This window comes from Trachymyrmex cornetzi, unplaced genomic scaffold (assembly GCF_001594075.2).
Source record: "Trachymyrmex cornetzi isolate Tcor2-1 unplaced genomic scaffold, Tcor1.1 scaffold147, whole genome shotgun sequence".
NCBI classification, from domain to species: Eukaryota; Metazoa; Arthropoda; class Insecta; order Hymenoptera; family Formicidae; genus Trachymyrmex; species Trachymyrmex cornetzi.
Genome location: NW_017296059.1, coordinates 3,797,561 through 3,821,087, shown reverse-complemented (window position 1 = coordinate 3,821,087; position 23,527 = coordinate 3,797,561). Strand labels below are relative to the sequence as shown.

The following is a 23,527-nucleotide window of genomic DNA, read 5'->3' as shown; positions in this document are numbered from 1 at the left end:
ATTCTATTTAAAGGGAATTCGCGCGGCGCGGTGCTTACGCGAACCGAGTGAGTCCCGTGGACCTCTAGTGGCGAGTCGCCACAACATTATATAAAAATAATTTTATTTTATATATAATATGCTTAATATTTATTAATAATTGTAATGTATCCTTTTTATAATAAAAATTGAATCATGATGAAAGAAGAATTCATCATGGGATGAAAAATGTCACGTCGTTGATTGCGGGGATTCTGTCGCATCTCGAGTACTTGGGTACAGGTGATGAGCGATCCGGTAGCGCGTTCCATAACACGAAATCCGGAAGTACTTAGGGCACCGCGAGAGCCGCGCAACCGGCGCCACGACGTAGCATGAACGTTTATGTCTGATTTAGATTCACACACGGTGGTCATCGAACAGCCGTCGCACTCGTGCAAACTCTGCGGTAAATCGTTTTGGAATCGGGACTCGATGTATAAACACATGAATATGCACAAGGGCACGACCCAGTGCCCGGTGTGCCACAAAGTGCTCAGCCGCACCACGCACATGAAGCGCCACTTGAGGAACCGTCACGGCTGGCTCGGGACGACCGCATCCGTCGCGGCCAGCGGCGTTGAGACGCCGATCGTGTCGTCGACCCAGACGATCGCCCAGCAGGACGCCGGCAGTCCGTCGAGCATCGACGCGAACGCGACCTACACGACAATACGCATTAGGGAGAGCAGCGTGGAAAGAATCACCTCTAGTCCTATTCCTTAGTGCGAAAACGCCCTACCAAAGAAAGAATCCCGTCGACGCAAAGGAGGATAGATCCCGACGATCCTCGCCATTATTTTAACCTGATTCTTTTACCATCGGGTACAGTAGGTTTTTAAAATGTGCTGCACTTTATGCTAATTGCAATGGGCTTTCTATAATAAGTCATTACCTAAGTTTTAGGTTTTAAGTTATAAGAAATTGACTAATCACAGTCGAATGTGAGAAGAATAATCGACTATGATTAATCAATTTCTTATGGCTTGACTTAAACTCAGGTAATGGCTTATTGTAGATAGCCTATAAATGTTTCGTTTCGGTTCCTTCGATTGGGATCAGTTCTGTTGAAAGCTGATAATTAGTTTTAGTTAATTTATTAAGCCAGAAACACATAGAAAAACGTAAAGTAATAAGATGTAAGCAGTAGCGAATTGGCCAATCACAATAGAAAATGTATGACAATAATCTTACATTCTGTAATTGGTCAATTAACTTACTGTCTATGTCTTGTTAGATATCAAAGGAGCAATGATAACCCAATCTCTTGAGTCAAATAACATTTTGTTATTTTTAATTTCCTTGTAAATCAAAATATAAATCAATCCATTTCTGTGATTAGTTTCAAAATAAACATGCATATTAACGCAAACAAAGTAAGCATATTAACGTATGTGTTCAGTAAATAATGACCTAAATTAGAGATAATTTAATACATTTTCGTGAGTTAAATAATTTAACGTCACTGTATTAATTAAATTAACAATTTATTGAGTAAGTTTTTCTCATTTAGCGGTGCAATTTTTTTTTGTTTTAATAGAAGAACAAAGCATGTGCAAAGATCGCAGCAATTATTATTTGTCGTGACATTAATGACGTGTCGTTGAGCGTCGGGCCTATTCTACTCTAGTCGTCGACGAGGAATTTATGTTATGCCTGTCTTGAACTTCACAACCTAGTCATTCGTACACATACATATATATGTATATATGTGTATCTATATGTGTATAATGCACATAAGAAGGAACACGAAACACTTATACACGTACACATATAGACCATGTGCGTATACACGGATACATTTGTTGTAACCAAAGACACGAAGGGAGAACAGAAATGATTTATTTTATCTAGTCAAATTTCTTCGAAAGTTCAGTACTTAATAGCATAAGGAGGAATGTGCATTTTTTTCGTACCATCGATGCGATTCAGCGACGTGGTTCTGCCGTATCTTAAACCAAATCTACATAAAACCTATTCTACATTAGACGCAAGCCGATCACAAGTTTGTTGCGACAGCCAATCTGAAGCATTGATTTCAAAATGCAAACTTCTGATTGGCTGTCGCAACAAACTTGCGATCGGCTTACGTCTAAATAAAATGGACTTATCACGTAGAACGCGAGTCGCAGGTCGCAAGCTTCTTGCGTTAGCCAATCTCGAAGTATCATTTTTAAAATTGACGCATCGGATTGGTTGACGCAACAAACTTGCGACCTGTGTCTCGCGTTTTGCGTCTTATGTAGATCGGGCTTTAGATCGCCAATTCGACAATCACCGAGGCCTGGTGATCCACGTGATCGTGGTAAAATTGCTAGAATAATTTTGAAACAATCTATTATCTTAAATTTTGTTGCAAAAATTGAGTTGACATATTTAATTAAGAAAGTAAAAGCAAATTTTTATATACTCACTATATAATATATACGATTTCTTTTTTTTTTTAAATTATTACTTATAAATTAGGTTTTATTATATTCTATTATATCTTTTTAATTGATATACAAGATTTTCCCGGATTAAACCGTCAAACTTGAAATATGAATTTAGGATCACAAAAAGTTCTTCTGCAAGTTTATTCGCAAACGCATCGTTTAAGAGATATTGATTTCTTAAGTTACAGAATTATAGAAATAAATAATGTTTTAAGTTCTAAATTCATATTTTAAGTCTGGCGATTTAACTCAGGAACACCCTGTATATTATATCAAGCAACAGCAATATATATAATATATATACGCACGCTGCATTTTTACCATGATCGAAAAATAATCGTTTCAAGTTAACATTTGATTAATTGCCCTGTGCCATTATTTTTTTAAGTGTCAACGTGCCGAATTTCATGTTTCACATCTCGACGATTGGCTGAATTTTTCGTCGTTATTCGACGCGCCATTACGTTCTCGGGTTCTGTGTTATTGATCCCGGGTCGCGAATTTATGTTCATGATATTACGCATACTCACATGCACTAGTTTTTAAGGTCTCGGAGACTTTTGCCAAATATCTAATATATCTAATAGTATATACATATATACATATAAATAGTATATCCTAATTTTTTATTTTAGTTTCGCAGATGTAAAGTTAATATCTCTTACTATATTATATTTCGTTTGTTTATTTTGTTGTCGTTATTGTTTGTTCTATTTTTTTATCAGCTCCGATTTTGCGATAGCATTATATGCAACGAATGAACGGTGCAATGAGCTCATTTCACTTTGCCATTAGAGTCTCGGAGCTCATCGATAGTCACGCCTGTGTACTTTTACAATTTTTAAATTAAAAACAAATCGATAATCTATTATAAGAATATATAATGTAACTATATTTACAAATTAAATTATTTTATTTACACATTACTTTACTGTCCATAAGTTAAACAAGTTGACTACCTAAGATTATTTAAAAAAGATATAGATATACACATAAATATATTTGTAATTTATTTATACAAAAAATACAAAATGCTATATCTACAACTTTAGAGAGAGATAAAATTGTATTTAAAAATATTAATATAATATTATAATAATATTGTATTAAGTACATAATAATATATTTAATATTATACAATAAAATTAAATATATATAATATTATATATTGTATATAATATTACATATATAATATATTATATTAAATTAAAATAACAGTAAATGTAATAATATTAAATCTAACAGATTAGATTTAAATTAATAGTATATATCATAATATAAATTATATTAATAGATTTGTGGACAGTACTGTATGTATAGGTGCAAATATAATTTTGCACTGTAGGAGAGAGAATGAATGCGTAATGCTCATTTTTTACCATGAGGTGACTGTCGATAAGTACAAGAGATTCTTCCATAAAGAGGCTATATTTTTCGTTTTAGAATCATTATATCTACGATTTCTTTTTCGAGAACTTCGAGATATTTATCGATGACCATCGAAGTCATCGAAATTTCTTAACGAAGTGAGAATGTACAAATTGACGCTAGTTTTACAAACGAGGATGCAACTTAGTGCAATTATATTTAGTTCCAATGCTCGTGGATTAGTTTTCTTTGTCTTTTTCACGTTTTGGTGCAATATGACGAGATGGATTTCGTGTATCGCAATTGTCTAAATTGATTGAGGAAAAACGTTCGAATTATACGGAATATTTTTCAAATGTATTGAGTTGTCTTTCAGAAATATTAAAATCAAATTTTCTTTAAGAAATGGAGCATCAGAACATTGTTTCACAATCTATTTATATTTTTAGTGTATTTGAAAGTTTTTATACTAACTAATTTCCCCAATAAATTTAGAAAAATAGGAGAAAAGAAGTTTAAAGGAAATTAATTTCCATACGAATAAACTGCCTTAATAATATATATTTTTATTTTATAAATCGGTTCTTTTGTCATTAATTGCATAATATTCACATACGTTTTATGATACATTGCAGAACAGTGCACCATGTACACGAATAACAATTCGGATGCTGTTAATTTTACGTTATGATTTATGTTTTTACGTAAAATTTTCTTTTATTTAAGTTACCATGCGTGGCGTCATTTGTTTTAATGAATCCTTTAGAGACGCTATACGGTTTACATACATATATGTATACATAACACGTATACATAACACATATGTATATAATTATCCGTGTTATATTTATACACTTCTGTTCATACGCGTACACGTATGATGTAATTGCGCGTGTACATATTGATTAATCGGCGGTCGTGTACGCGCGCGCGTACGCGAGCACGAAATATTATTTTGTTACGGACGGAAAAGCGAATGTGCACATTCCTCGAAAAAGTCACGAATGCGAAATAAGTACAACACCGCCAATTAAATGTTGTCCTAGACGAATTGATATTTCCTTAGTTGATTATTTATAAAAGAAAAAAAAGAGATGAGACATATATATGTATACATAAAGTATGGAAAAAATAATATATATATATATATAATATATCATTACGTAATCCTATGTTTGGCTTATGCAGGCTAAATAATGTAAGTGGACATATGTGTGAATAAAGTTGAAAAAATTATGAACTCACATAAGCGAGATTCTCCTCTTTCCTTCTCGCGAAACGTCGGTTTTGCGACGTTAAGCCCGTGTCACACTATATATATTGAGGATTGCAAATTGGAGATTAGAATTTAAGCCAATCAGACCGGATTAAGATTACAATTATCTAACTGGTCGAATTCTAATTTCCAATCCTCAATCTCTAATATAGTGTGCGACACGAGATTTACGGTCGCGTGACTTCGTTTCACCCCCACTTGAAGTTCGTCCTCGATTTAAATTAATTTACTTAATATTTACTGAGCATAAATAATTGCACGGACAATTGCGCGCGAGATGACCTAGAATGAATCGCTTTTTTTGCGCTTTCGTTTCACGCAACACACATGTGTCGAAGTGACACACAGTTGATTAGAAGACAAGCTGCAGCACTGCACCACGACACCTTCTAATTCACCTAATCCGCTGTGATTCTGAAGCAAGTACTTACACGTGCTAATTAGTGCCGGCGCTTCAGCCCGATCTACGTAAGATGCACAACGCGAGTAGCAGGCCGCAAGCTTCTTGCATCAGCCAATCTCGAAGCGTCATTTTTAAAATTGACGCATCGGATTGGCTGATGCAACAAGCGACCTGCGACTCGCGTCTTATGTAGATCAGACTTAACACATTAGAAGTACTATAATCAGAGTTTGGCGAATGTGGGCCAACAATGGTGCATAGAAAGAGATAACATATATTATTTTCTTTCTCGTATGAACGTATGCGCAGAAAGTGTCAGAACACGTGACAGGCAATATGGTCAATATGTGAAGAAACTGATCAATCGAATTGATCAATTAGCCGAATTCTTCAATTGTAATTTGTTAATTTTCTCTTTGTCCAAGATCTCAAAGCAATTTCTAACTTCTTTGACACAAGGCTTTACTCATCTGTTTATATGTGGCTATCTATGGGGCTCTGCACAATAAAAGCAACAGGGAACAGAGAACAGAGAATAAGAATTTCAACCTATCAGAAATCATGTATTGTGGAATACACACTGCGTATTCCATAATACATGATCTCTGATAGGTTGAAATTCTTATTCTCTATTCTCTGTTCCCTGTTCCTTTTCTTCGCTCTCGTTTTCCGACAATGCTATCCGAAGAATACCAAGCCAAAGAGGAGAACCTGGAGAATCAATCAGAAGTTGTGCCCGCTTTTACTAAACTCTGATTATAGTATCTCTATAATACATCGGCACAATCAATCATGCCGATCTCGTTATTTACGATGTGAAATATATAATTATAACCGTACTTAATATAATATTTACTACAGTACTTATTATACTGTTTATTACATGTGATGTGATTTATTACATGCGATGTTATAACAATTAACTATTAATTGTTAATATGTCTTAGAGGGTGTTGGTATACTTGTGATGTCTATATATTTCAAGCAAGATTGGGCAGAAAATAATTGATTAATAGCTATAGTAATAGCCAGTAATTGTGCTAATAATTATTATGATTAAATAATCAGTATTAATGAAATAAATGCAATCGACTCTAATGTAATCGAAAATTTTAATTAGAGGATTATTTACTTCTGATGTGAACGAAAATTCTCAGAGTAACACTTCTGTCTGTGCATGGGTACTCATTTCGAATTAGAAACGGTAAAAATGTTTATATTTTTGTACAGATTTTGTTATCATGCTTTCTACTCTTCAAACAAAATAATGTTGTAAGACTTTATCTCGTTTTTATTTTTATTTTTTAACGAGAACCTTGTAAAACACAGTAGAGATGGAGTGAAAAATTATGCATTTTGACAGAAAGGTTTATCAGAAAGGTTACACAGAAGTATTATACAATCATATAATTTATAATTTATGTAATCAGTGACGAATTTGTGCACTGGAAAAAGAGTTTGGTTGCTTTATTGCAATTAATTGGAATTCTGATTGAAAATGGACGAATCAGAATTTTCTGGTTGAATCTATTATAATTCTATTTGAGACCAAAATTCTGATTGATATGATCAGAATGAACCTTCTGATTCGTTCACTTTCAACAAGAAATTTTTGTTAGTCTACACAAAGAGAAGGATAGTTTTTTAATTGTATTTTTCACAAAAACTAATTATTCAAGGCTATTAATCTGTGTGTAATAATCGTGAAAGTAAATGATTGCCCAAAATAGCTTTCGAGAAACGTAACTTACGTAACCAAATAAGAAGTTGACCAGAAGGGCGATATTGTGCATGACAGTTTAACTGTTGTACTATGCATAGTGACCGAATCCGACGTTCGGGATTCGATCGGGTGTTGGGCCCGATTAATTACGCTCGGTGAGAGCCGATCGAAGGGAGTAGTTTACACACACAAAGTACACACTTCGAGGAGGATCATCAGTCGATCGCGCGCTCTTCGGGGGCGTCCTACCCGGCGCCTGCTAACACATCGGCCAATACAGTGCACGTTGACCCCACACGTATAAGGACTAATGACTATTGAACGCGCGTTCCTCGACACACTGGAGCAACCGATCGCGCGCATTTTAACCCTTTACCTACGGCAATGATTTCACCCGATTCCCCACCGAGGCCAGCTAATTTGGAAGAGCATGATAAAATACGTCTAAGTGACTCGATTTAATGACTGAAGTATCGAAATATATTTGAAAATATTTGATCATTTTGATAGGAAGCTTCTTGTTGTAGTAGCAAAATTGGATAATATAATTTTGTAATTCAAGCAACAGTCTAGTTCTAGAAACTATTTGGTATTACAATAGATAGTGATGTGATAGTGGTGGCTTATCAGAGATAGGTATCTAGAGTCACGAGATAAAGGGTTAAAGTTCACGCCCGAGGTCTCTACACGTTGTCATCCGAGTCTCACCGGTAATCGACTGACGATCCCCTCGTAATGGATGGCCTGTGTTAACGTGTCACCACTGTGTCCCTTCCCCTCCCACCCCCTCGATCTCCACTGTCCCCTTCCGGCCCTCTCCTTTACCTGTGATCTCCCAACTGACTGTGTTCCCGTTGATAATTGATGATGAGGAACCGGCGGGTCACGTGGCTGTGTTAATGTGTTGCAGGGGGGGTGGGACGCAATCGGAAGCACGTTGGCGATACAACTGGTCAGGTGATGCAGGGCCCGGGGCGTTTTCCGTGCCGACTCTGCGGAAACGTTTACAGGCACCTTGCCTCGCTGACCCAGCACCTCGAAGTGCATCGCAACCAGACTACCTGCATCGTCTGCCACACCACTCTCAGTCGTAGAACCGACCTGCGGCGTCACATGCGCCTGAAACACCAAATACCCTGGCAAAAAACGATCTACAGGCAGCGCAGCCCGAAAAGCGAATTGGACTCGTAGATCATCTCTCTCTCTCTCTCTCTCTCTCTCTCTCTCTCTCTCTCTCTCTCTCTCTCTCCCCCTCCCTCTTTCTGTCTCTCCCCCTCACTGAGATAATAGATACCGATTGTCGTGGCTTCACTATTATTATTGAACGCCCGAGTGACATTGCTTGTTGATCCGCTCCAAGCGGATATCTTGTGCGTTTACCGATGCGAGAGCCCGTTCTTTGCGCCGATCGCGGCAGCGTCCATCACCTTAATACTACATTTCTCGACTATGTTTATCGCGAACGTGGTCTTGAATGGGACTTGATTAATTTAAATTTTGTTGCCGACAGGAAGGATAGGTACTCACATTACTTGAAGTTACTCTGCTGATCTGTTCAGGACGTTCAGGTCTATTTGACAAAATGTGAATTTATTTTCCAAGATATAGTTTATTTTCTTACTAATATTTTTTCTGTAAAATCTTTGCTGATATATATATTTATATATATTTGATGACTTCGTCTGTTAATGATTTTTCTGTGATAATTTTTTTTAGTTAAAAAAAGCGAATATAATTGTATAGTAAATTTGTACAGATAGCAGGGTTAAATAAATTTTACTCAAGTTATAAGATTCTAAAAATAAATTCTCCCGTCTCTGAAGGCTAATTTTTTTTATAAATAAAAAAAGAAGAGATGCCTATATTTCCATTAGACATGCGAGAAACATTGCGATTACTTGACGGTAGTATCAAGATGACGATCGTCCATATCCATAATTGTTCAGAGATGTAAGTCTCTTTTGAGGACGAGGCTCTCGCAGATAAAAACTTGCGCGCCTCTTCGCTTGCTAATTTTTTCTTGCGATGCATGCAAGCGAATAATGATTAAACCTTGAAGGATGCGCTCTCTTCAGAAAATACGTTAACCGATACATTGATTTTTTTATTTGACACAATTGTCATTGCTAAACAGCGTTTATTTTTCAAGGTAGTAGAAATGGAAGTTCACGATTAAACGCGACGTGATAAATACAATGCATCCTCTTCCTCTTGAAAAATTAAGTACTTTGAAGTGGAGTTTTTTTTATAATTTTTACATTGTTTAAGCGACGCTCGATTATTGTTACAAGAGCAAGCTGAGTGGTAATGTGCTTTGTCTGAACGTGTACGTCTTAATTTAGCCAAGGATCTAAATGCAACGGATTTCTACCGGAGTACTAAATATTTATATAGCTGTGCAAGAATTGTGCATCTTTGTTAACGACGCATTTAAACACGCTGAGATCCGCAGAATCGTCGACGATTCACGCGTATTCGTTAATATATTAACGAGTATAAAAAACGGCGGGTGAACGAAATTGGAGGGCAAGTCGGATCAAGATAAAAAATTCATTTCCTGAAAAAAATATGATGGAAAAAAAATGTAAGGGTGAATGCTTTCGGAGAAGATTAATTCCAATATCTTCTGATTAGAAATTCAGCGAGTAAGTTTTTTGAACTTCAGCAATTCTCGATTTTATTAAAAATCTGCCAATTCTGTTCATCCGCCGTAAATATATGGAGCGTAAACAGCAATACTTTGATGATTTAATATTTACTATACATAGGAGTCTTCTTCGTGGAAAAGACCCTAGTAATTTATTGGCGATACATTGGCGATACATCGATCATATATTATTAAATGCTGAGGATCTATGGACCAATCTTTGGCCAATATTGTGCCAATAAATTGTGCTATTGGGGAAGGTATTGCTGTATATTTTAGACGCTCCGTATGTGCTACGACTTGCTGAAATGTAGTGGATAGTTGTGCTTTTCGATATTTAATTTTTTGCGAGAGACGATCGCGATTTTCTTCCGCCTCTCAACAAATTATATCAGCACGCGGCCATGATTTAGATACGTTTCCGTGAGAATATTGATGTGTCTAGCTTTGCTGTACGCGCGTATTTATCTTCGCTAAAGTGTGCAGTTGGCGATTGTGTTACATTAGCGGATTGCGCCTTAAGGCGTGTTAAGAGGTCAGAAGTAAGTGATACGTTTAAGGATCTGAGTATCGTACAGGTCGCAGAACGGAGGCGGCTCTATCAGATGATGCGAATGCAAGGATTAAAGAAACTTGCATGTAGAAGATTTAAGTACAATTAAGTACATTAAGTATAGTATGCAAGAAGCGTACGTGGACAATTTTCGCGCACGGATCCTGCAGAGAGAAAAGTGTTCGTATTTGTGACAATAATATTGCAAGGTAAAGCAATTATGGTTAAGGGCTTCGTTTTTATAGTTATTACTGCTATAATATTATTAATAATAATTATATTTATAGTTCTATACACCAAAAATATATATATACAATTGACACCCAAAACTATAATTCATATGAATTATTTTACTGTGCAATTATATATAATCACAAATGCCAAACACTTTTTTCTTTGATAAAAGGATTTATCAAACATTCTTTTATTGCAAGTGAAATGGAAAAGAGTCTTTCGCGAAAAGATACCCGTGAAGTTTTTGCGTGCGAACTTTCGAAGAAAGCAAAAGGCTTGGTATTTTCATGTAGAGCCTCCGGTAGCTGGAATCGCCTCCCCTCCGGATTAACAAGAATCAGCGGTCTTGAAAGATTCTAGTCATTATTACGGGACATTAGATATTATCGAGATCTCTATCGCTCATTCACACAGGTCTGTATAACGGATCGAAGTTATTTTTTTATACTCCTCGACGCAGCCGGGGGCTCTCTCTTCGCGGCCGTTATGTCTTCACAGGACATCGCAACGTCATAATCCTCTCTCTTTCTCTTTCTCTCTATCTCTCTCTATCTCTGCAGCCACAACCTCCGACACGTTACACGGACTATGTTTACACGTTTACATACACTACGTGCCGAAGTTTCTTTGCGAACGATTCTCGGGCTCGGTGTGCACTTAAAAAGCGTGCCATGTTTTCTTTATTCGACACTTTTGGTATAATTATCTCATAGTCTTCTTTGAATAATTTTTTCATACAGTATAGAAGCATACGGCAACATTGTTGCAACGTTGCAATATTGTTGCAGTACTGTTGGAACATTGCAAAGGTTGCTGTAATATTGCTGGAAGAATCTGTGCTGTATGAATTATTATTCTTAATTTGGTGATCGTACACGAGGTTGCGTTTTCCATTTGTAATTGAAAAAAATTTAAAGCAAGGTTTTAATACGATAGCGTTGAATAGTATGATAAGAATGGTTTTCGATAGCTTTTAAGTGTACATTGAGCCTCAGCTTTAGCTGTCGAGACAGCGCATAGACAGTGCCTTATATACAAATATACCTGGTTTTACATTTTACGCATTGACATACACTTCTCCAGATGTTTACCATAGAACAAGAATATATCTAGCGGCGCGAAGCATCCGGAAAGTAGCCGTTAATTCTGTTACCGGCCTCGTGTAAACATTGTCTTTGTATAAGTAAGTGCGAAAGCAGCGTTTCTCCGCTACTCCGCTATTCCGTATTACATTTGCGTTTCGTGAAGAGGGAAGAGCCTAAGGTCTCTGAAAATGCGGATCTAACAAATGATATTTTTACCAGACTTACAGATTTCTGTGTTATAATTTTATTATATAAGTTAAGCTATAGAATTTCGTTTAATTTATTATGTTTTCTTTACTTATTACTGTTATAAACGCTCAGACAAGTTTATATTATAATTCATACCTCAGTGTGAGGATTTGTGAAATTTCGAGAAATTTAAATCCTCTAAGTATAGAGTAATCTAATTACTGAAAAGAACTGCATATATATTATTTCGAAGAGTCAAATAAAATAGTTATTCTTATTTTTGTTTTGTTTTTATTTGTTTTTTATTTGTACGTCATATTACCGTCGCATTATTTCTAGATATTATTTTATTTATTCGATGGTCATAATTTCTATAAAGGATTAATATAATTTAACGTTGAAGAAACGCTGATTTCGACCGTCTGCGAAAAATGCGTCAATATATATCCAAAGACAGATCTGAATATAAAACGTCATCGTTACCGTTGTTGTTGTTATTAAATAAATAATCTACATACACACACGGGAGCGACATCGCAAGCGGGAATACCTTATTTTAGCGAGCGCATTTAAGAGTATTATGCAACAAGTAGTACAATAACCGAATATACGACGCGTGTACGTGCGCACGCCCGCATTTCGTTTCGTTTTTCGAGAGTGACACTGCACTTGTGCACCTAAACTATTTACTCGTAGTTATAAGTGATCGTAATTATAATTGTTGATCGTAGCACGAAAATCTGCGTCTAGAACGGATGCCTCATTTAACTCATTAAATGCCGTTTAGAAAATCGCACTGTGAGATGCGGTTAACTACGTTTTCAACGCCTTGGAACCAAACACTATAGAACGACGTGATAATGATTGGCACTTAATGGGTTAATACAAAGCTACATACGAAAAAAAAAAAAAAACAAGTGTCTGAGCTGTACGTGACTATCGCGAAAACTGTATCAGGGATTCTCAAACTCGGCGAAATTCATCTGAATTTATATTTAGAAATATTGTCTAAAGCTTCACATAGGATAAAACTAATTTATCTTATTATTTTCTTGCATTAGGAATCATTTTGATAATTTTATTTTATGTCTTTTTTGGAAGGCAGTAGAAATCAGTCTCGTACAAAAATATTTTTATTTTCTTCATATAATAATTCTAGCTATTATTTTATTTATTCGATATGTTACGTTATAATTTCTAAAAGATTAATATAACTTTACTTTCTTTATAATAAATGAAATATATAAAAGAAACATTAAAAATTAAAAAGTATTAATAAATAAATTGAAATATATAAATTCTGAACATATATCAAGAAAATATATATAAAATAAAGTGAAAAGATTTTGTGCAAAGAGATTTAAGTATCCCTACGACAGGTATTGCGATAGTAAGAAATTGTACAGATTAACAACCCACGAGAAAAATAAGAGGTACATAAAGGATCAAGACAAATGAATCTCGACAGAAAATCTTGCCCAACGGAGCGAAAAAGCGTCACATTGGTAAGACGAGGTGTGCGATAAAAATAAAATGATCGATGACGGTATAAAATTGCTGAGACACATGAGCTACAATTTCTGCAAATCGCAATATAAAATGAATGTGAAAATCTCCAGTCTTACGAGGAACATCCGAGATGCACGGACGTGTTCGAATTAAAGTTTCGATGCAAAATTCAGGTAATTAGTATCTTAGAAAGAGAGATGTAACAGTTTGCAGAGAATTTAATACCGATAAAAAATACATAGAGTTGGATATACTTATATATACAGCAAACAGGATATAACATTTTCTATTCATAGATTTCTCGGATCGATGAAAATTAAGGACAAACAATATTTCGAACGAAGTTAACATTGCATCCATCAACACTGTGTATCGGACTCTCATCAAACTTGATTAAAAAACGTAATATAATTTAATAAATTTATATGAACGAATTTTACATTTTACTCTTCTACAAAAGTAGTTCATGTAAATTACCTTTATCGATCCTGAAAAATTATTGATAGAATATGCTGTCATTCTGTATATGCTGCGATAAGAAATCGAAAACGCGCTGTCGCAAAAAGAAAAGCTATTCTAATCCCCCGAGGCATAGTTTTACCAAAGCTTTTACGAAAGCCAAACAATTTCGTATTTTCTGGTCAAAAGATCTACCGTAGTGTTCAAACGAGGATCGCAAAAAGGTGATTTCGAAATAACGGCAAAAAAAATTATCCGTCTCGGCCCGGAAGGGTATAATCTCTTTACAAAAAATATACAGCGGATGTGTGTTGCAGCGAGTTTAGAAATTAACTGTAGATATCGTGAGACACTGTCGGTAGCACGAAACAAAATATTGCGTTCTCTATTCAGGTACGTGTTACGTTCGGTATAGTAATTGTGAGCTTGTAACTTAATTAAAAGATCGTGTAAGACTATACGCTTTCAGATGTTATCGCAGTAATGTAAATAAAAGAATTTCTGATGGATATCCGTGTATAGAGAATTAGTGATTGATATAATTAATAAGTATGCAACGGATAATGATTTCTCGGATAACCGGATAATTCATTTATTGCTACCGGATAAGCCGGATACTTGAATTTTATGCATAAAGAGATTGAAAAATTTTAAATCTAATTGTTTTTTTACAATAAGAAAAAGGATTTTTTAATATTAATCATTATAAGTATAGTATGCTATAAAAATTTATAATAACTAATATTTATTAAACAATTTTTCAATATTCTATTAGTGATTCTTAATAAAGTTGATTATATTCAAAATAAATTTAAGAAAAACCTATTCTATAAATTTTATGAAGACGACATCTGTATTAAATCTATTTAATTAAAGCTAAATATCTTATGAGATAATAGTAAAATTAAATGCTTTGAAAAAATATTGAACAAAGTATTACTGGTCAAATAGCCGGATTGTAAAAAAGTCAGATAGATTGGATACCCGTTGCATCCCTAATAATTAATATTACGTTGCGTTCTATCCCTAATGCGTTAATTAATTATTTTCAGAAGAACCTATTAAGAATTAATTATTTTCAGAGAAAAAATGGGTACAAATTTCCTCCACCATTACTTTTTCCCCTGGACTTCAATTAATTTCGTACCTCGCATTGTTTAATTATTTAATTTTATTTCAACTCATTTTATCAAGATAATTTAATTAGTGATATCGCATCATTACTATTTTTTTCGACGGCAATTGAAAGAGCCTTCATAAATTCAGATCAACGACAAGATAACGATGTGACCAGCCAGGACTTTTACGGAATCTTATTATGATCAGCAGGTAATGGAAATTGCTTTTACATTATTAGACTTAAAAAGTACGGATTGCTAGGACGATAATTGCGAATGCATGATGAATGGACGAATGATGAAGTAATACAACTTAGGGATTAAATACAAGAACACGTTGATATTATCGTTAACGGGAGTGTGATAATTTTCATATAAACTGATATCGCTATCTGCCAAAATAAATAATTAATATTGATATGTGTACAACCGTCTTCCTTCTCGAGATTGCTATCGCCAAATCCATCGTGCAACATGGATGAAGAAATGACTTTTGAATTTTTTTACATTAACCGGTGATGGCGAATCTATTGGATCCACTCAATTATAAATTTCTTTATTAAAAATGTCAGACAATTTAATTTTTTGATGTTTCATTTACACAAATTTAGATTATTCTTGTTAAAGTATATTTAGCATCCATTCGTTTTTATATAAATTATGTCATTTTTATTTCTTGAAATTAATTGGTGTTTTTTAATTAACATAAATTAAATGGATCTTACAGATTCAGCGCAATAAAGGTGTTACAGATTTTGGTGTTAGTTCCGAAAGATTAGCTATAACAAATTTTTTTAAATCTAAATTCTTTCTTACAAGAGACCTGTAACTATCCGAAACCGATTTGAAATATGTTGTTGTCTTCTTGAAATATGTTATTAAATACAAAAATCTAGGAGAGATACGTATTTTTTTATACAGGCTCAAATCTTATATTTAAGGAGTGAAACAACCCTTTAGAAAGTTAACGCTTATATTTGATAGATGATTCGGTGAAACTTATATATATATATATATATATATATATATATAGCTATATTTCGATTTTTCAAAAATCTAATATTTTGAAAATATCTCTATCTCTGTTAAGTTTTCAGAGATCAATTAACTCCTTAAATTTCAAATTGGCCGATATAAAAAGTACTGTGTCTCTTAGAATTTGTGTTCAACACATTTTAAGGAGGATCGAATCGGTTACGGATGGTTATGACAGGCCCCTTGTTAGGTAAAGTTCACTTGAAATTGACGAAGGAACAAGATTCTGCTGTCCGTGCAGCACTTAACTCGTCGGAACTCTAGTCTTCTGCAAGTCATGGAGAACTCATTCATAGACGATCGTTTGTCAATATCGAGACCGATGTATTTATATTATTTACATGCAGTATCTAATGGTAGCGCGGGACATAAAGACCAGAAACCTGGATAAACTAAAAAATGCATTTGTATAGAGTCGTCGAAGACGGCGACGATGAACGTCAGGAGCGTCCACACGATGACGTACTGCGACAAGTGCGGCGTCACGTTCACGACGCAGCACGCGCTTCTGCGGCATATTACATCCAAGCACGAGGACTCGCCGAATTCCGCGGTCTACTGCAACATCTGCCAGCGTGTCTTTAAGACCAAATGGAGTCGGGCAACGCACAACAGCAGATACCACAGAAACTGACCAAAAGCTCGTCTAATGTCACAACCCCAACATGTAGTATTAGCGAATTGGCGTGGCAATTCCATTATTGATTAATAAAGTGCTTTGTACCTTATACCTATTTAGCTTTTTCCCGAATTATTATCATTATATAGAAAATTTATGATCAGCATTTTATTGTATTGTTATTATTATAATTACTTCGATTTAAATAAATTGTTTAAATCTTGATTTAAGAAAAAAATATCGAAAAACGAGAGAGCATTTATCTTTACGCGAATCAACAATTGTTGTAATTTATTCTTCTCGTTCTTTATGTCTTTTTAAGAATATTTTTAAGAAATCGTTTGTTTATAATTCATATGTTTGTAATAAGTTATATAATAATTATTTGTAAAGCTTTTGAAATCGAATTAAAGAAATTTTGTTAATTTATTTATTTTTGGCCCATTTTTAGGTTATAAATTCTATTTGTAATATAGATGAAAAAAAAGAAGTGATACGTACTTGGAATAAAAATATGATGCTCAGAATTTTAATTTTAATTATTTTTAATTATAATTTAATTAATAATTATTTTTAGAAATATGTCTATAATCTTAATTTGTATTTTTTCCATCACATTAGCTTGCTATATTATAATTTTTCGATAACTTTTAAGATTTCTGCGAACCAAGCTCCAAAATTAAAAATTCTTATAGTAATTTCTAGAGTCGCGAATTTTTTAAATTATAGTATCATCAATTTGTTGATTATATTTCCTGAATGTCGATTTAGCAAGGCACTCAAACATTGTATAGTTTAAGCTACTGAAGTATATTGAATAAATAAATTTCAAATCAAAAGTGTGATCGTCAAAGATTTAAATAGAAAACAATTGCAGTCGTGGCTAGAGAGCAACGTTGGTAATTGATACACAATATTTAATGCATTGAATAAATGACTATTTGCAGCATTTAATGTTGTCCTTAATTTAATGCTGTGAATTCGAGTCGGGGCTCGTTCTTTTCTTTACCATTTATTAATAACATGTAAAATAAACAAATTATTTTCTTAAAAAGTATTATAGATAAAGTATTATAGTTTTTTATGTATTTTCTTTTCAGAAAAAAAAATACAAATCTTTCAGTATTATAATTTGAGACTTCTTAGGTATATATACTTGCTATGATTTGTATTTATCATTAAAGTCATATATTAAATAAATAACTGTGTAATTGATTACATAGTTTGGACAATATGACGCTTTCTTTCCCCAAATATAAAATTTTTTTTAATGCTGCATTCCACATAAATAATTAAAAATAAAATCTTACGATATGTTATAACATATAACGCAAGAATAATAGAAAGATAACACATGTGTGTTTCCATCTACATAAGAAATTATTTTAAATAAAAATATGTAGTGGTAGATTCATATGATTAAATTACTTTATTAAATATTTATTTAGGTTGTAAAGATCACATGACTATGTTATCCTATTTAAAATAACATAGAGTTTCAAGTCCCTCTGGACCGCGCATACGTGATGATAAACATTTTGTTTTTTTGTTTTTTTTCCTTTCTCTGGCTCTCACAATTCCTTAATATTCTCTCGCTGTCGTTTATAAATGAGGAATGTTATATCTACAGCCTCCTCTCAACGCAAGTACCAAATGCAGCACCGAACCGCCCTGGACTTTGTAATCTTGTGCAGTCTTCTCGTCGTTCCTGTGAAATAAAAATATAACTTTCCTCGCGTTTTCAATATTTTATACTTGTATAATTAATTGATTACACACATCTCAATAATTAAAATTATATTCCATAAATAAAATTAGTCTTCTCTTATATAAAATCAATTCATCTTTCCAATTTCGAATTTTCTTTATACCTGCTTTGGAAGAGAATTGATTAGTCATATAAGATTTTTTATATGTAATTATTTATTTCTGTTTTCATTTAACAAAAATTCAGTCTTAAACATAAAGTATGCGTCGAAAGTAATGAACATGTTATTGTTAAAGGAACGCAAATTCCAGAGGAATGGAACATAACGCATCACCACCTGGAATATATACCTTCGACCGCTAGGAAGATCTGTGCCATGAGAAGGTGCAAAATGTGCACATCAAAGGGATTTAGGAAAGAGACACGTTACTATTGCGCTACTTGTAATGTCGGATTATGTGTAACGCCATGTTTCAAAGAATTTCACATAAACGTGCGTAAAAATTAGGATATTAAAATTGCACTTATAAGAGAGATTCACTAACTGTTAGTTGCTGATCCCGCAAATGATACATCGTTGAAAAGCACGCACCGAGGTAATCATAGATATATGAGTCATTGCCTTCCGAACAAAACCTGATATGATATATAGAAGCTGCTGTCAAAGTCTCATTACAAATACTTTAAAGCATTTAATTGATCAATTAGAAGAAAGAATCGTACAAACTGATCAATCAAAAAACGCTTTAAAGCATTTGTAGCATTACATTGACTCTATTCAGAATGTCAACATTGCAAATGTACGGTGACTAAGTATTAATGTATATAGGATTTTCCCAAGGTAGTAATTATGTCTGGGACTCATTTCTATGTTGAAAAACATTCACATGAACCTCAGACATGATAGTGATTATTATGTTTGGTAATGTAAATGTTTCTTAACATAAAAATGAGCTTCAGACATAACTACTACCTTGTAAGAGAATTCCAAATATATCAATATCTAGTTACTTTGTCGTTATAGATGTTGCATACTCTGTGTATCATACTGTAATTCATTCAAGAGACAATAATCCATATATCTGCTATCGTCTCGATACATGCTTTATAATGATATTCATTAGCTTGGATCTGCGACTAGCAGTAATGGACCTTCCTTGTTAATATAATAGTTCTAGAATCACAAATTCAATTCTTCATCGATCACAAATTAAAGAAATTTTGTCTCATGCAAATACGTCATAAAATCATGATAATACTTATACGTACATCTGTTTGCCAGAGAATATTAATCGCTGCTGTTGAGGTGGTATTCCCTCCTTCTCTTCCACTCTTTCTTTAATTCTCTCTACCTTGTCTGTTGGTTCTATATCTATTTCGATCTAAAGAAATTGTACATTAATATTGAACTAAAGACTAATACATAATAAATGTATTTTTGTTTTTACTTATTGTTAGATACAACTTATGCTATTGTTAGCTATTACTTATGTTCGTTTCCATCAATGTAAATTAACTTTAATTAATCTCAGTTCAATTTAGTCATCTTTTTCTAAATTTAAGAATTAGAAAAAGATGATAAGTTAAATCAAGATTATATTGAATTAATAAATAAGACATTCATATGAAAAATAACACATTATATTCAAGAAATAGTAGCTCAGAGAATGAGATATCATTCTTGATTCAACTATAATAACTTTCTTTTTGACTGATATAAATGAAAGTCGTAACAGAGTGTCAAAAGGTCAAGTTTAATTTTTTCTGCGTAACATAGCTTTACAACTTTCCGAAAATTAAATTAAAAAATCTTTAAGATACAACAACAATTAACAGTTCCAAAATGGACTGAGGTATCAGATCATTTTTTTATTGTAACCGAGCAAAGTCGATCTATCGTTGGTAAAAAGGATCATGAGGCTTTTGTATTTCGATCATATACGTCATTTGTAAAACCGTATGATTTTAAGATACTTGCCTCCTTCCCTGTAAGAGTCTGAAATGAAAATTAATTAAAATAAGTTACGAGCCGGCGTGAATTTCGTGGTGGACAAGTCGTGGACCAATATAATTACCTTCACTTTTATCAACATCTTTCAATTATTAACGGCTACGCTAAATTTTCACGGTAGTATTACCGGTTCACACTCGTCGATGCTACAGAAAAAATGAACAGGCGAAAAATCTATGAATCGCAAAATACTGTCACTTTACTGCACGACTCTAACCTAATTCGTCGACTTGCGTCGTGTCGCCGTCTGCTGGCGACGAACGTTATTACGGAATAAAACTACGTTTTTATATAGCTTTTTACTTAGGAAATTAAATTATATTCTATTCACATATTTTGTACATTTAAGAATATCTATAAAATATTGTTGCAGATTACATCCCTTCAATCTTACTTTAAACATAATCCTGGCAAAAATTTTTTCAGAATTTTTTATAATTGTCCAGAAAATTTCATTAATTTTTATATAATTTTTAAATGTAAATTTGAGAATTCTTTAAAATTCCTGAACAATTTTATAATTTTTAAGAAAATTTCTTAAATTTTTTAATATAAATTAGAACTTTTCAAAAGTGCTAAGAAATCTGCATTTTTTCTGAAATTCTTAAATATTCTAAAATTTCTCATTTTATAATTTCTGAAAACTTATAAACTCTGAAAAAGTTTAAGGTATTTTTTCAAACATTATAGAATGAGAAATTTTTTTAAATTTTATAATTCAAACATATATGAAGTTTTAAGAACAAAAGAATGGAGACTTTCTCAATAAGTATTTCTGAAGTACACCAATTCACATAAAAATTCTGAGAAAAATTTTCACCAGGCAATTAGAACTTAATCTATTAGACATACATCATAATTAAGTAAATATCACATTTTGTACTTTATAAAAAGTTGTTTTTATATATTGAATACGATTTAACGTAATAATTATAGTATATCACACAATAAGTTATTAAAAAAAGCATAATTCGCAAAAAAGTTCTTTATGTTTCTTACAGGTATATTTAACGTAATTATATCGTTGAGAAATTGTTGATTAATAACGATAAAATTTCTAACGATCTGTCACAATTTTCAGTTTCTCTTCTTGAGCCAACAGTTGATTCTTTATCTTTTGTAATAGTTCCTTCTTCACAGAGTCTGGCACAAGCGTGCGAGCTCTGCTAGTTACTGTGGACAATAGCGTGTCATAAGAGATATCGTGGCCATGCTCTTTTATTATTTCCTTTGAGATCAGTTTTACTTGATCCCGCCATCCACACTCGACTAGTCTGCGCCTCAACAATTCTTTCAGTCTGAAAATAAATTTCACGGGCATGCAATATTTTGTTTTAGATAAGAGATAATTAGATTTATTTGGAAATTTTTTCTAGTAATTAAAATCCTGGCTATCACAAAGTATAATTCGCAATTTACCTTAAGAAAGTTATTTGAAGTTAACAAATGTTAATGTAAATATACAAAATTTTGATAAGTTATATTTACCCATCACGATCGCCAACCATGACCAATCTCTGATGTGCTGTCTTCATTAATAATCTTATCTAAGCGAAATTCAACTTAGAAAACTTATTTTATTGTTCTGCTGTTAACCTTTCAAGTCAAATAATTCAACAACAACAAAGCAGTTGTTTTGATGAGCATTTTAAGCCGGTATTCCAACTTGGATTTCGTTCAGGATGTTAATTGGTTATAATATAGGGAATTTCTAGGATTTTTCAAGTTCATGCTCTGCTACCACCATAATAGGTGCTTTCCAATTGCTTAACACGTCTTAACACAAACGTATACAGGAATGCACAAAGTGTAACGTTGTGCAAGATTCAATTGAAACAGAATGTGTGCGCTATGCACGGTTAAGATCCGTTTCGGATGGAGTTAGATTAAATTAAATGTAGCTTTTCCGCCTATATTAAACAAAAAAAAGTAAAAGTGCCGGCCACTCAACGTCTTCCAACCTCATTTATAGCCGGCGCAGTTAGTAACATGTAATTGTCACTAGAAAACACAAGCTTACACAATCCTCGACTGAGTACGGACGTGTAGTGTTGTGTCGACGATAATGGACAATTGGAACGCAACTTGTGTCGCCGTGTGCACGAAAGTGTCTAGGAATATTGCATTTGGAAAGCACCCAATGTAAGATTCACACTGCGTACAATATTCGATATACGCAGTAGTGCTGGATTCACACTGCATCCGATTTGCGTCGTACGACGCTCTGCAACCAATCAGAAAACAGGATTCCGATACGAAGGAAAATCCATCGGAATGCAGGGTGAATCCAGCATATGAATCATGATGCGAATACGTAATTTGATTGGACATACTTTTGGCTGATATTTGCAGGTCGGTATTCATAAGTCAATTTATGCATTTAAAACTCTTAAGTTTTAGGCCGTGCGCACAATAGAAGGAATAAGGAATTAGGAATAAAGATTAAACGATTTTAACCTATCAGAAATCGGATACATCGGAATACACGATTTCTGATAGGTTGAAATTGTTTATTCTTAATTCCTTATTCCTTCTATTATGCGCAGAGCCTTAGGTTAATATTTTATGTGTCATACGGACAAGGCTTTTCAAGCCTTTTGATTGGCTGCAGGACAGAGATCCAAGAATCTTTTTATTCTGTAACCAATCAATCACACGCTTTAAAAGTTTATCATATGACACATGAATAGACTGCGGATATTTATGCAAAATACTTAACTGAATATTAACCATCAGACAGTTTTAGCAGTTGATAGTTATTTGTTAAAAAGTTATTAAAAAGTAAAGTAAAAAGATTGAGATTGCTATCTGTAAATATGCAATTTATACAAAATATTCAGTTAAGTATTTTGCATAAATATCCGCAGTCTACACTGCGAAATATTGAACTTAAGATGTCATAAGCCAATTAGAGGATTGCATTAACATCTTAAGACATTATCTAAGATAATCTTAAAATAAAAACGGACTATGAATACCGCCCGTAGTAAATATTATCTAAAGAATCTCCGAATTAATCTGCTGATTATTCAATTGAAACTAACCAATTGCATCTGTAAGCAGAATTGAGTAGAATTGACCAATCACAATTGATACTTATTGACCAATCAATTGGAGATAGTAAAACTGGTCTTACT

General features: G+C 33.4%; 3 protein-coding genes across 7 annotated transcripts in view; 1 reads left to right on the top strand and 2 right to left on the bottom strand.

Moving 5' to 3' along the window:
• The window catches only part of LOC108757785 (broad-complex core protein), a 40,363-nt gene extending 23,566 nt beyond the window's left edge, over positions 1 to 16,797 (top strand). Inside the window, exons 6-7 of one of the 5 annotated variants that reach the window (XM_018502359.1) lie at positions 15,166 to 15,228; positions 16,466 to 16,534. In XM_018502359.1, the coding sequence (XP_018357861.1) occupies positions 15,166 to 15,221 (56 nt within the window). In that variant the 3' untranslated portion in view covers positions 15,222 to 15,228; positions 16,466 to 16,534. Of the gene's footprint in view, positions 1 to 376; positions 986 to 8,133; positions 8,471 to 15,165; positions 15,279 to 16,465 lie in introns of those variants that run through there. The other 4 variants (XM_018502357.1, XM_018502358.1, XM_018502356.1 and 1 more) reach the window with 4 other exon arrangements.
• A 1,423-nt stretch (positions 16,798 to 18,220) lies between these two features.
• Positions 18,221 to 20,642, bottom strand: Nedd8 (Nedd8 ubiquitin like modifier). Its single transcript, XM_018502361.1, has 4 exons — positions 20,455 to 20,642; positions 20,358 to 20,375; positions 19,649 to 19,761; positions 18,221 to 18,379 (listed from the first exon to the last, which is right to left on the bottom strand). The coding sequence occupies exons 1-4, from the start codon at positions 20,470 to 20,472 to the stop codon at positions 18,274 to 18,276; spliced, it is 255 nt and encodes an 84-aa protein (XP_018357863.1). The 5' UTR covers positions 20,473 to 20,642; the 3' UTR covers positions 18,221 to 18,273.
• A 767-nt stretch (positions 20,643 to 21,409) lies between these two features.
• On the bottom strand, positions 21,410 to 22,060 carry e(y)2 (enhancer of yellow 2). Its single transcript, XM_018502360.1, has 2 exons — positions 21,879 to 22,060; positions 21,410 to 21,688 (listed from the first exon to the last, which is right to left on the bottom strand). Exons 1-2 carry the CDS (start codon positions 21,923 to 21,925, stop codon positions 21,448 to 21,450), a joined length of 288 nt encoding a protein of 95 aa, XP_018357862.1. The 5' UTR covers positions 21,926 to 22,060; the 3' UTR covers positions 21,410 to 21,447.
• Positions 22,061 to 23,527: the final 1,467 nt, after the last annotated feature.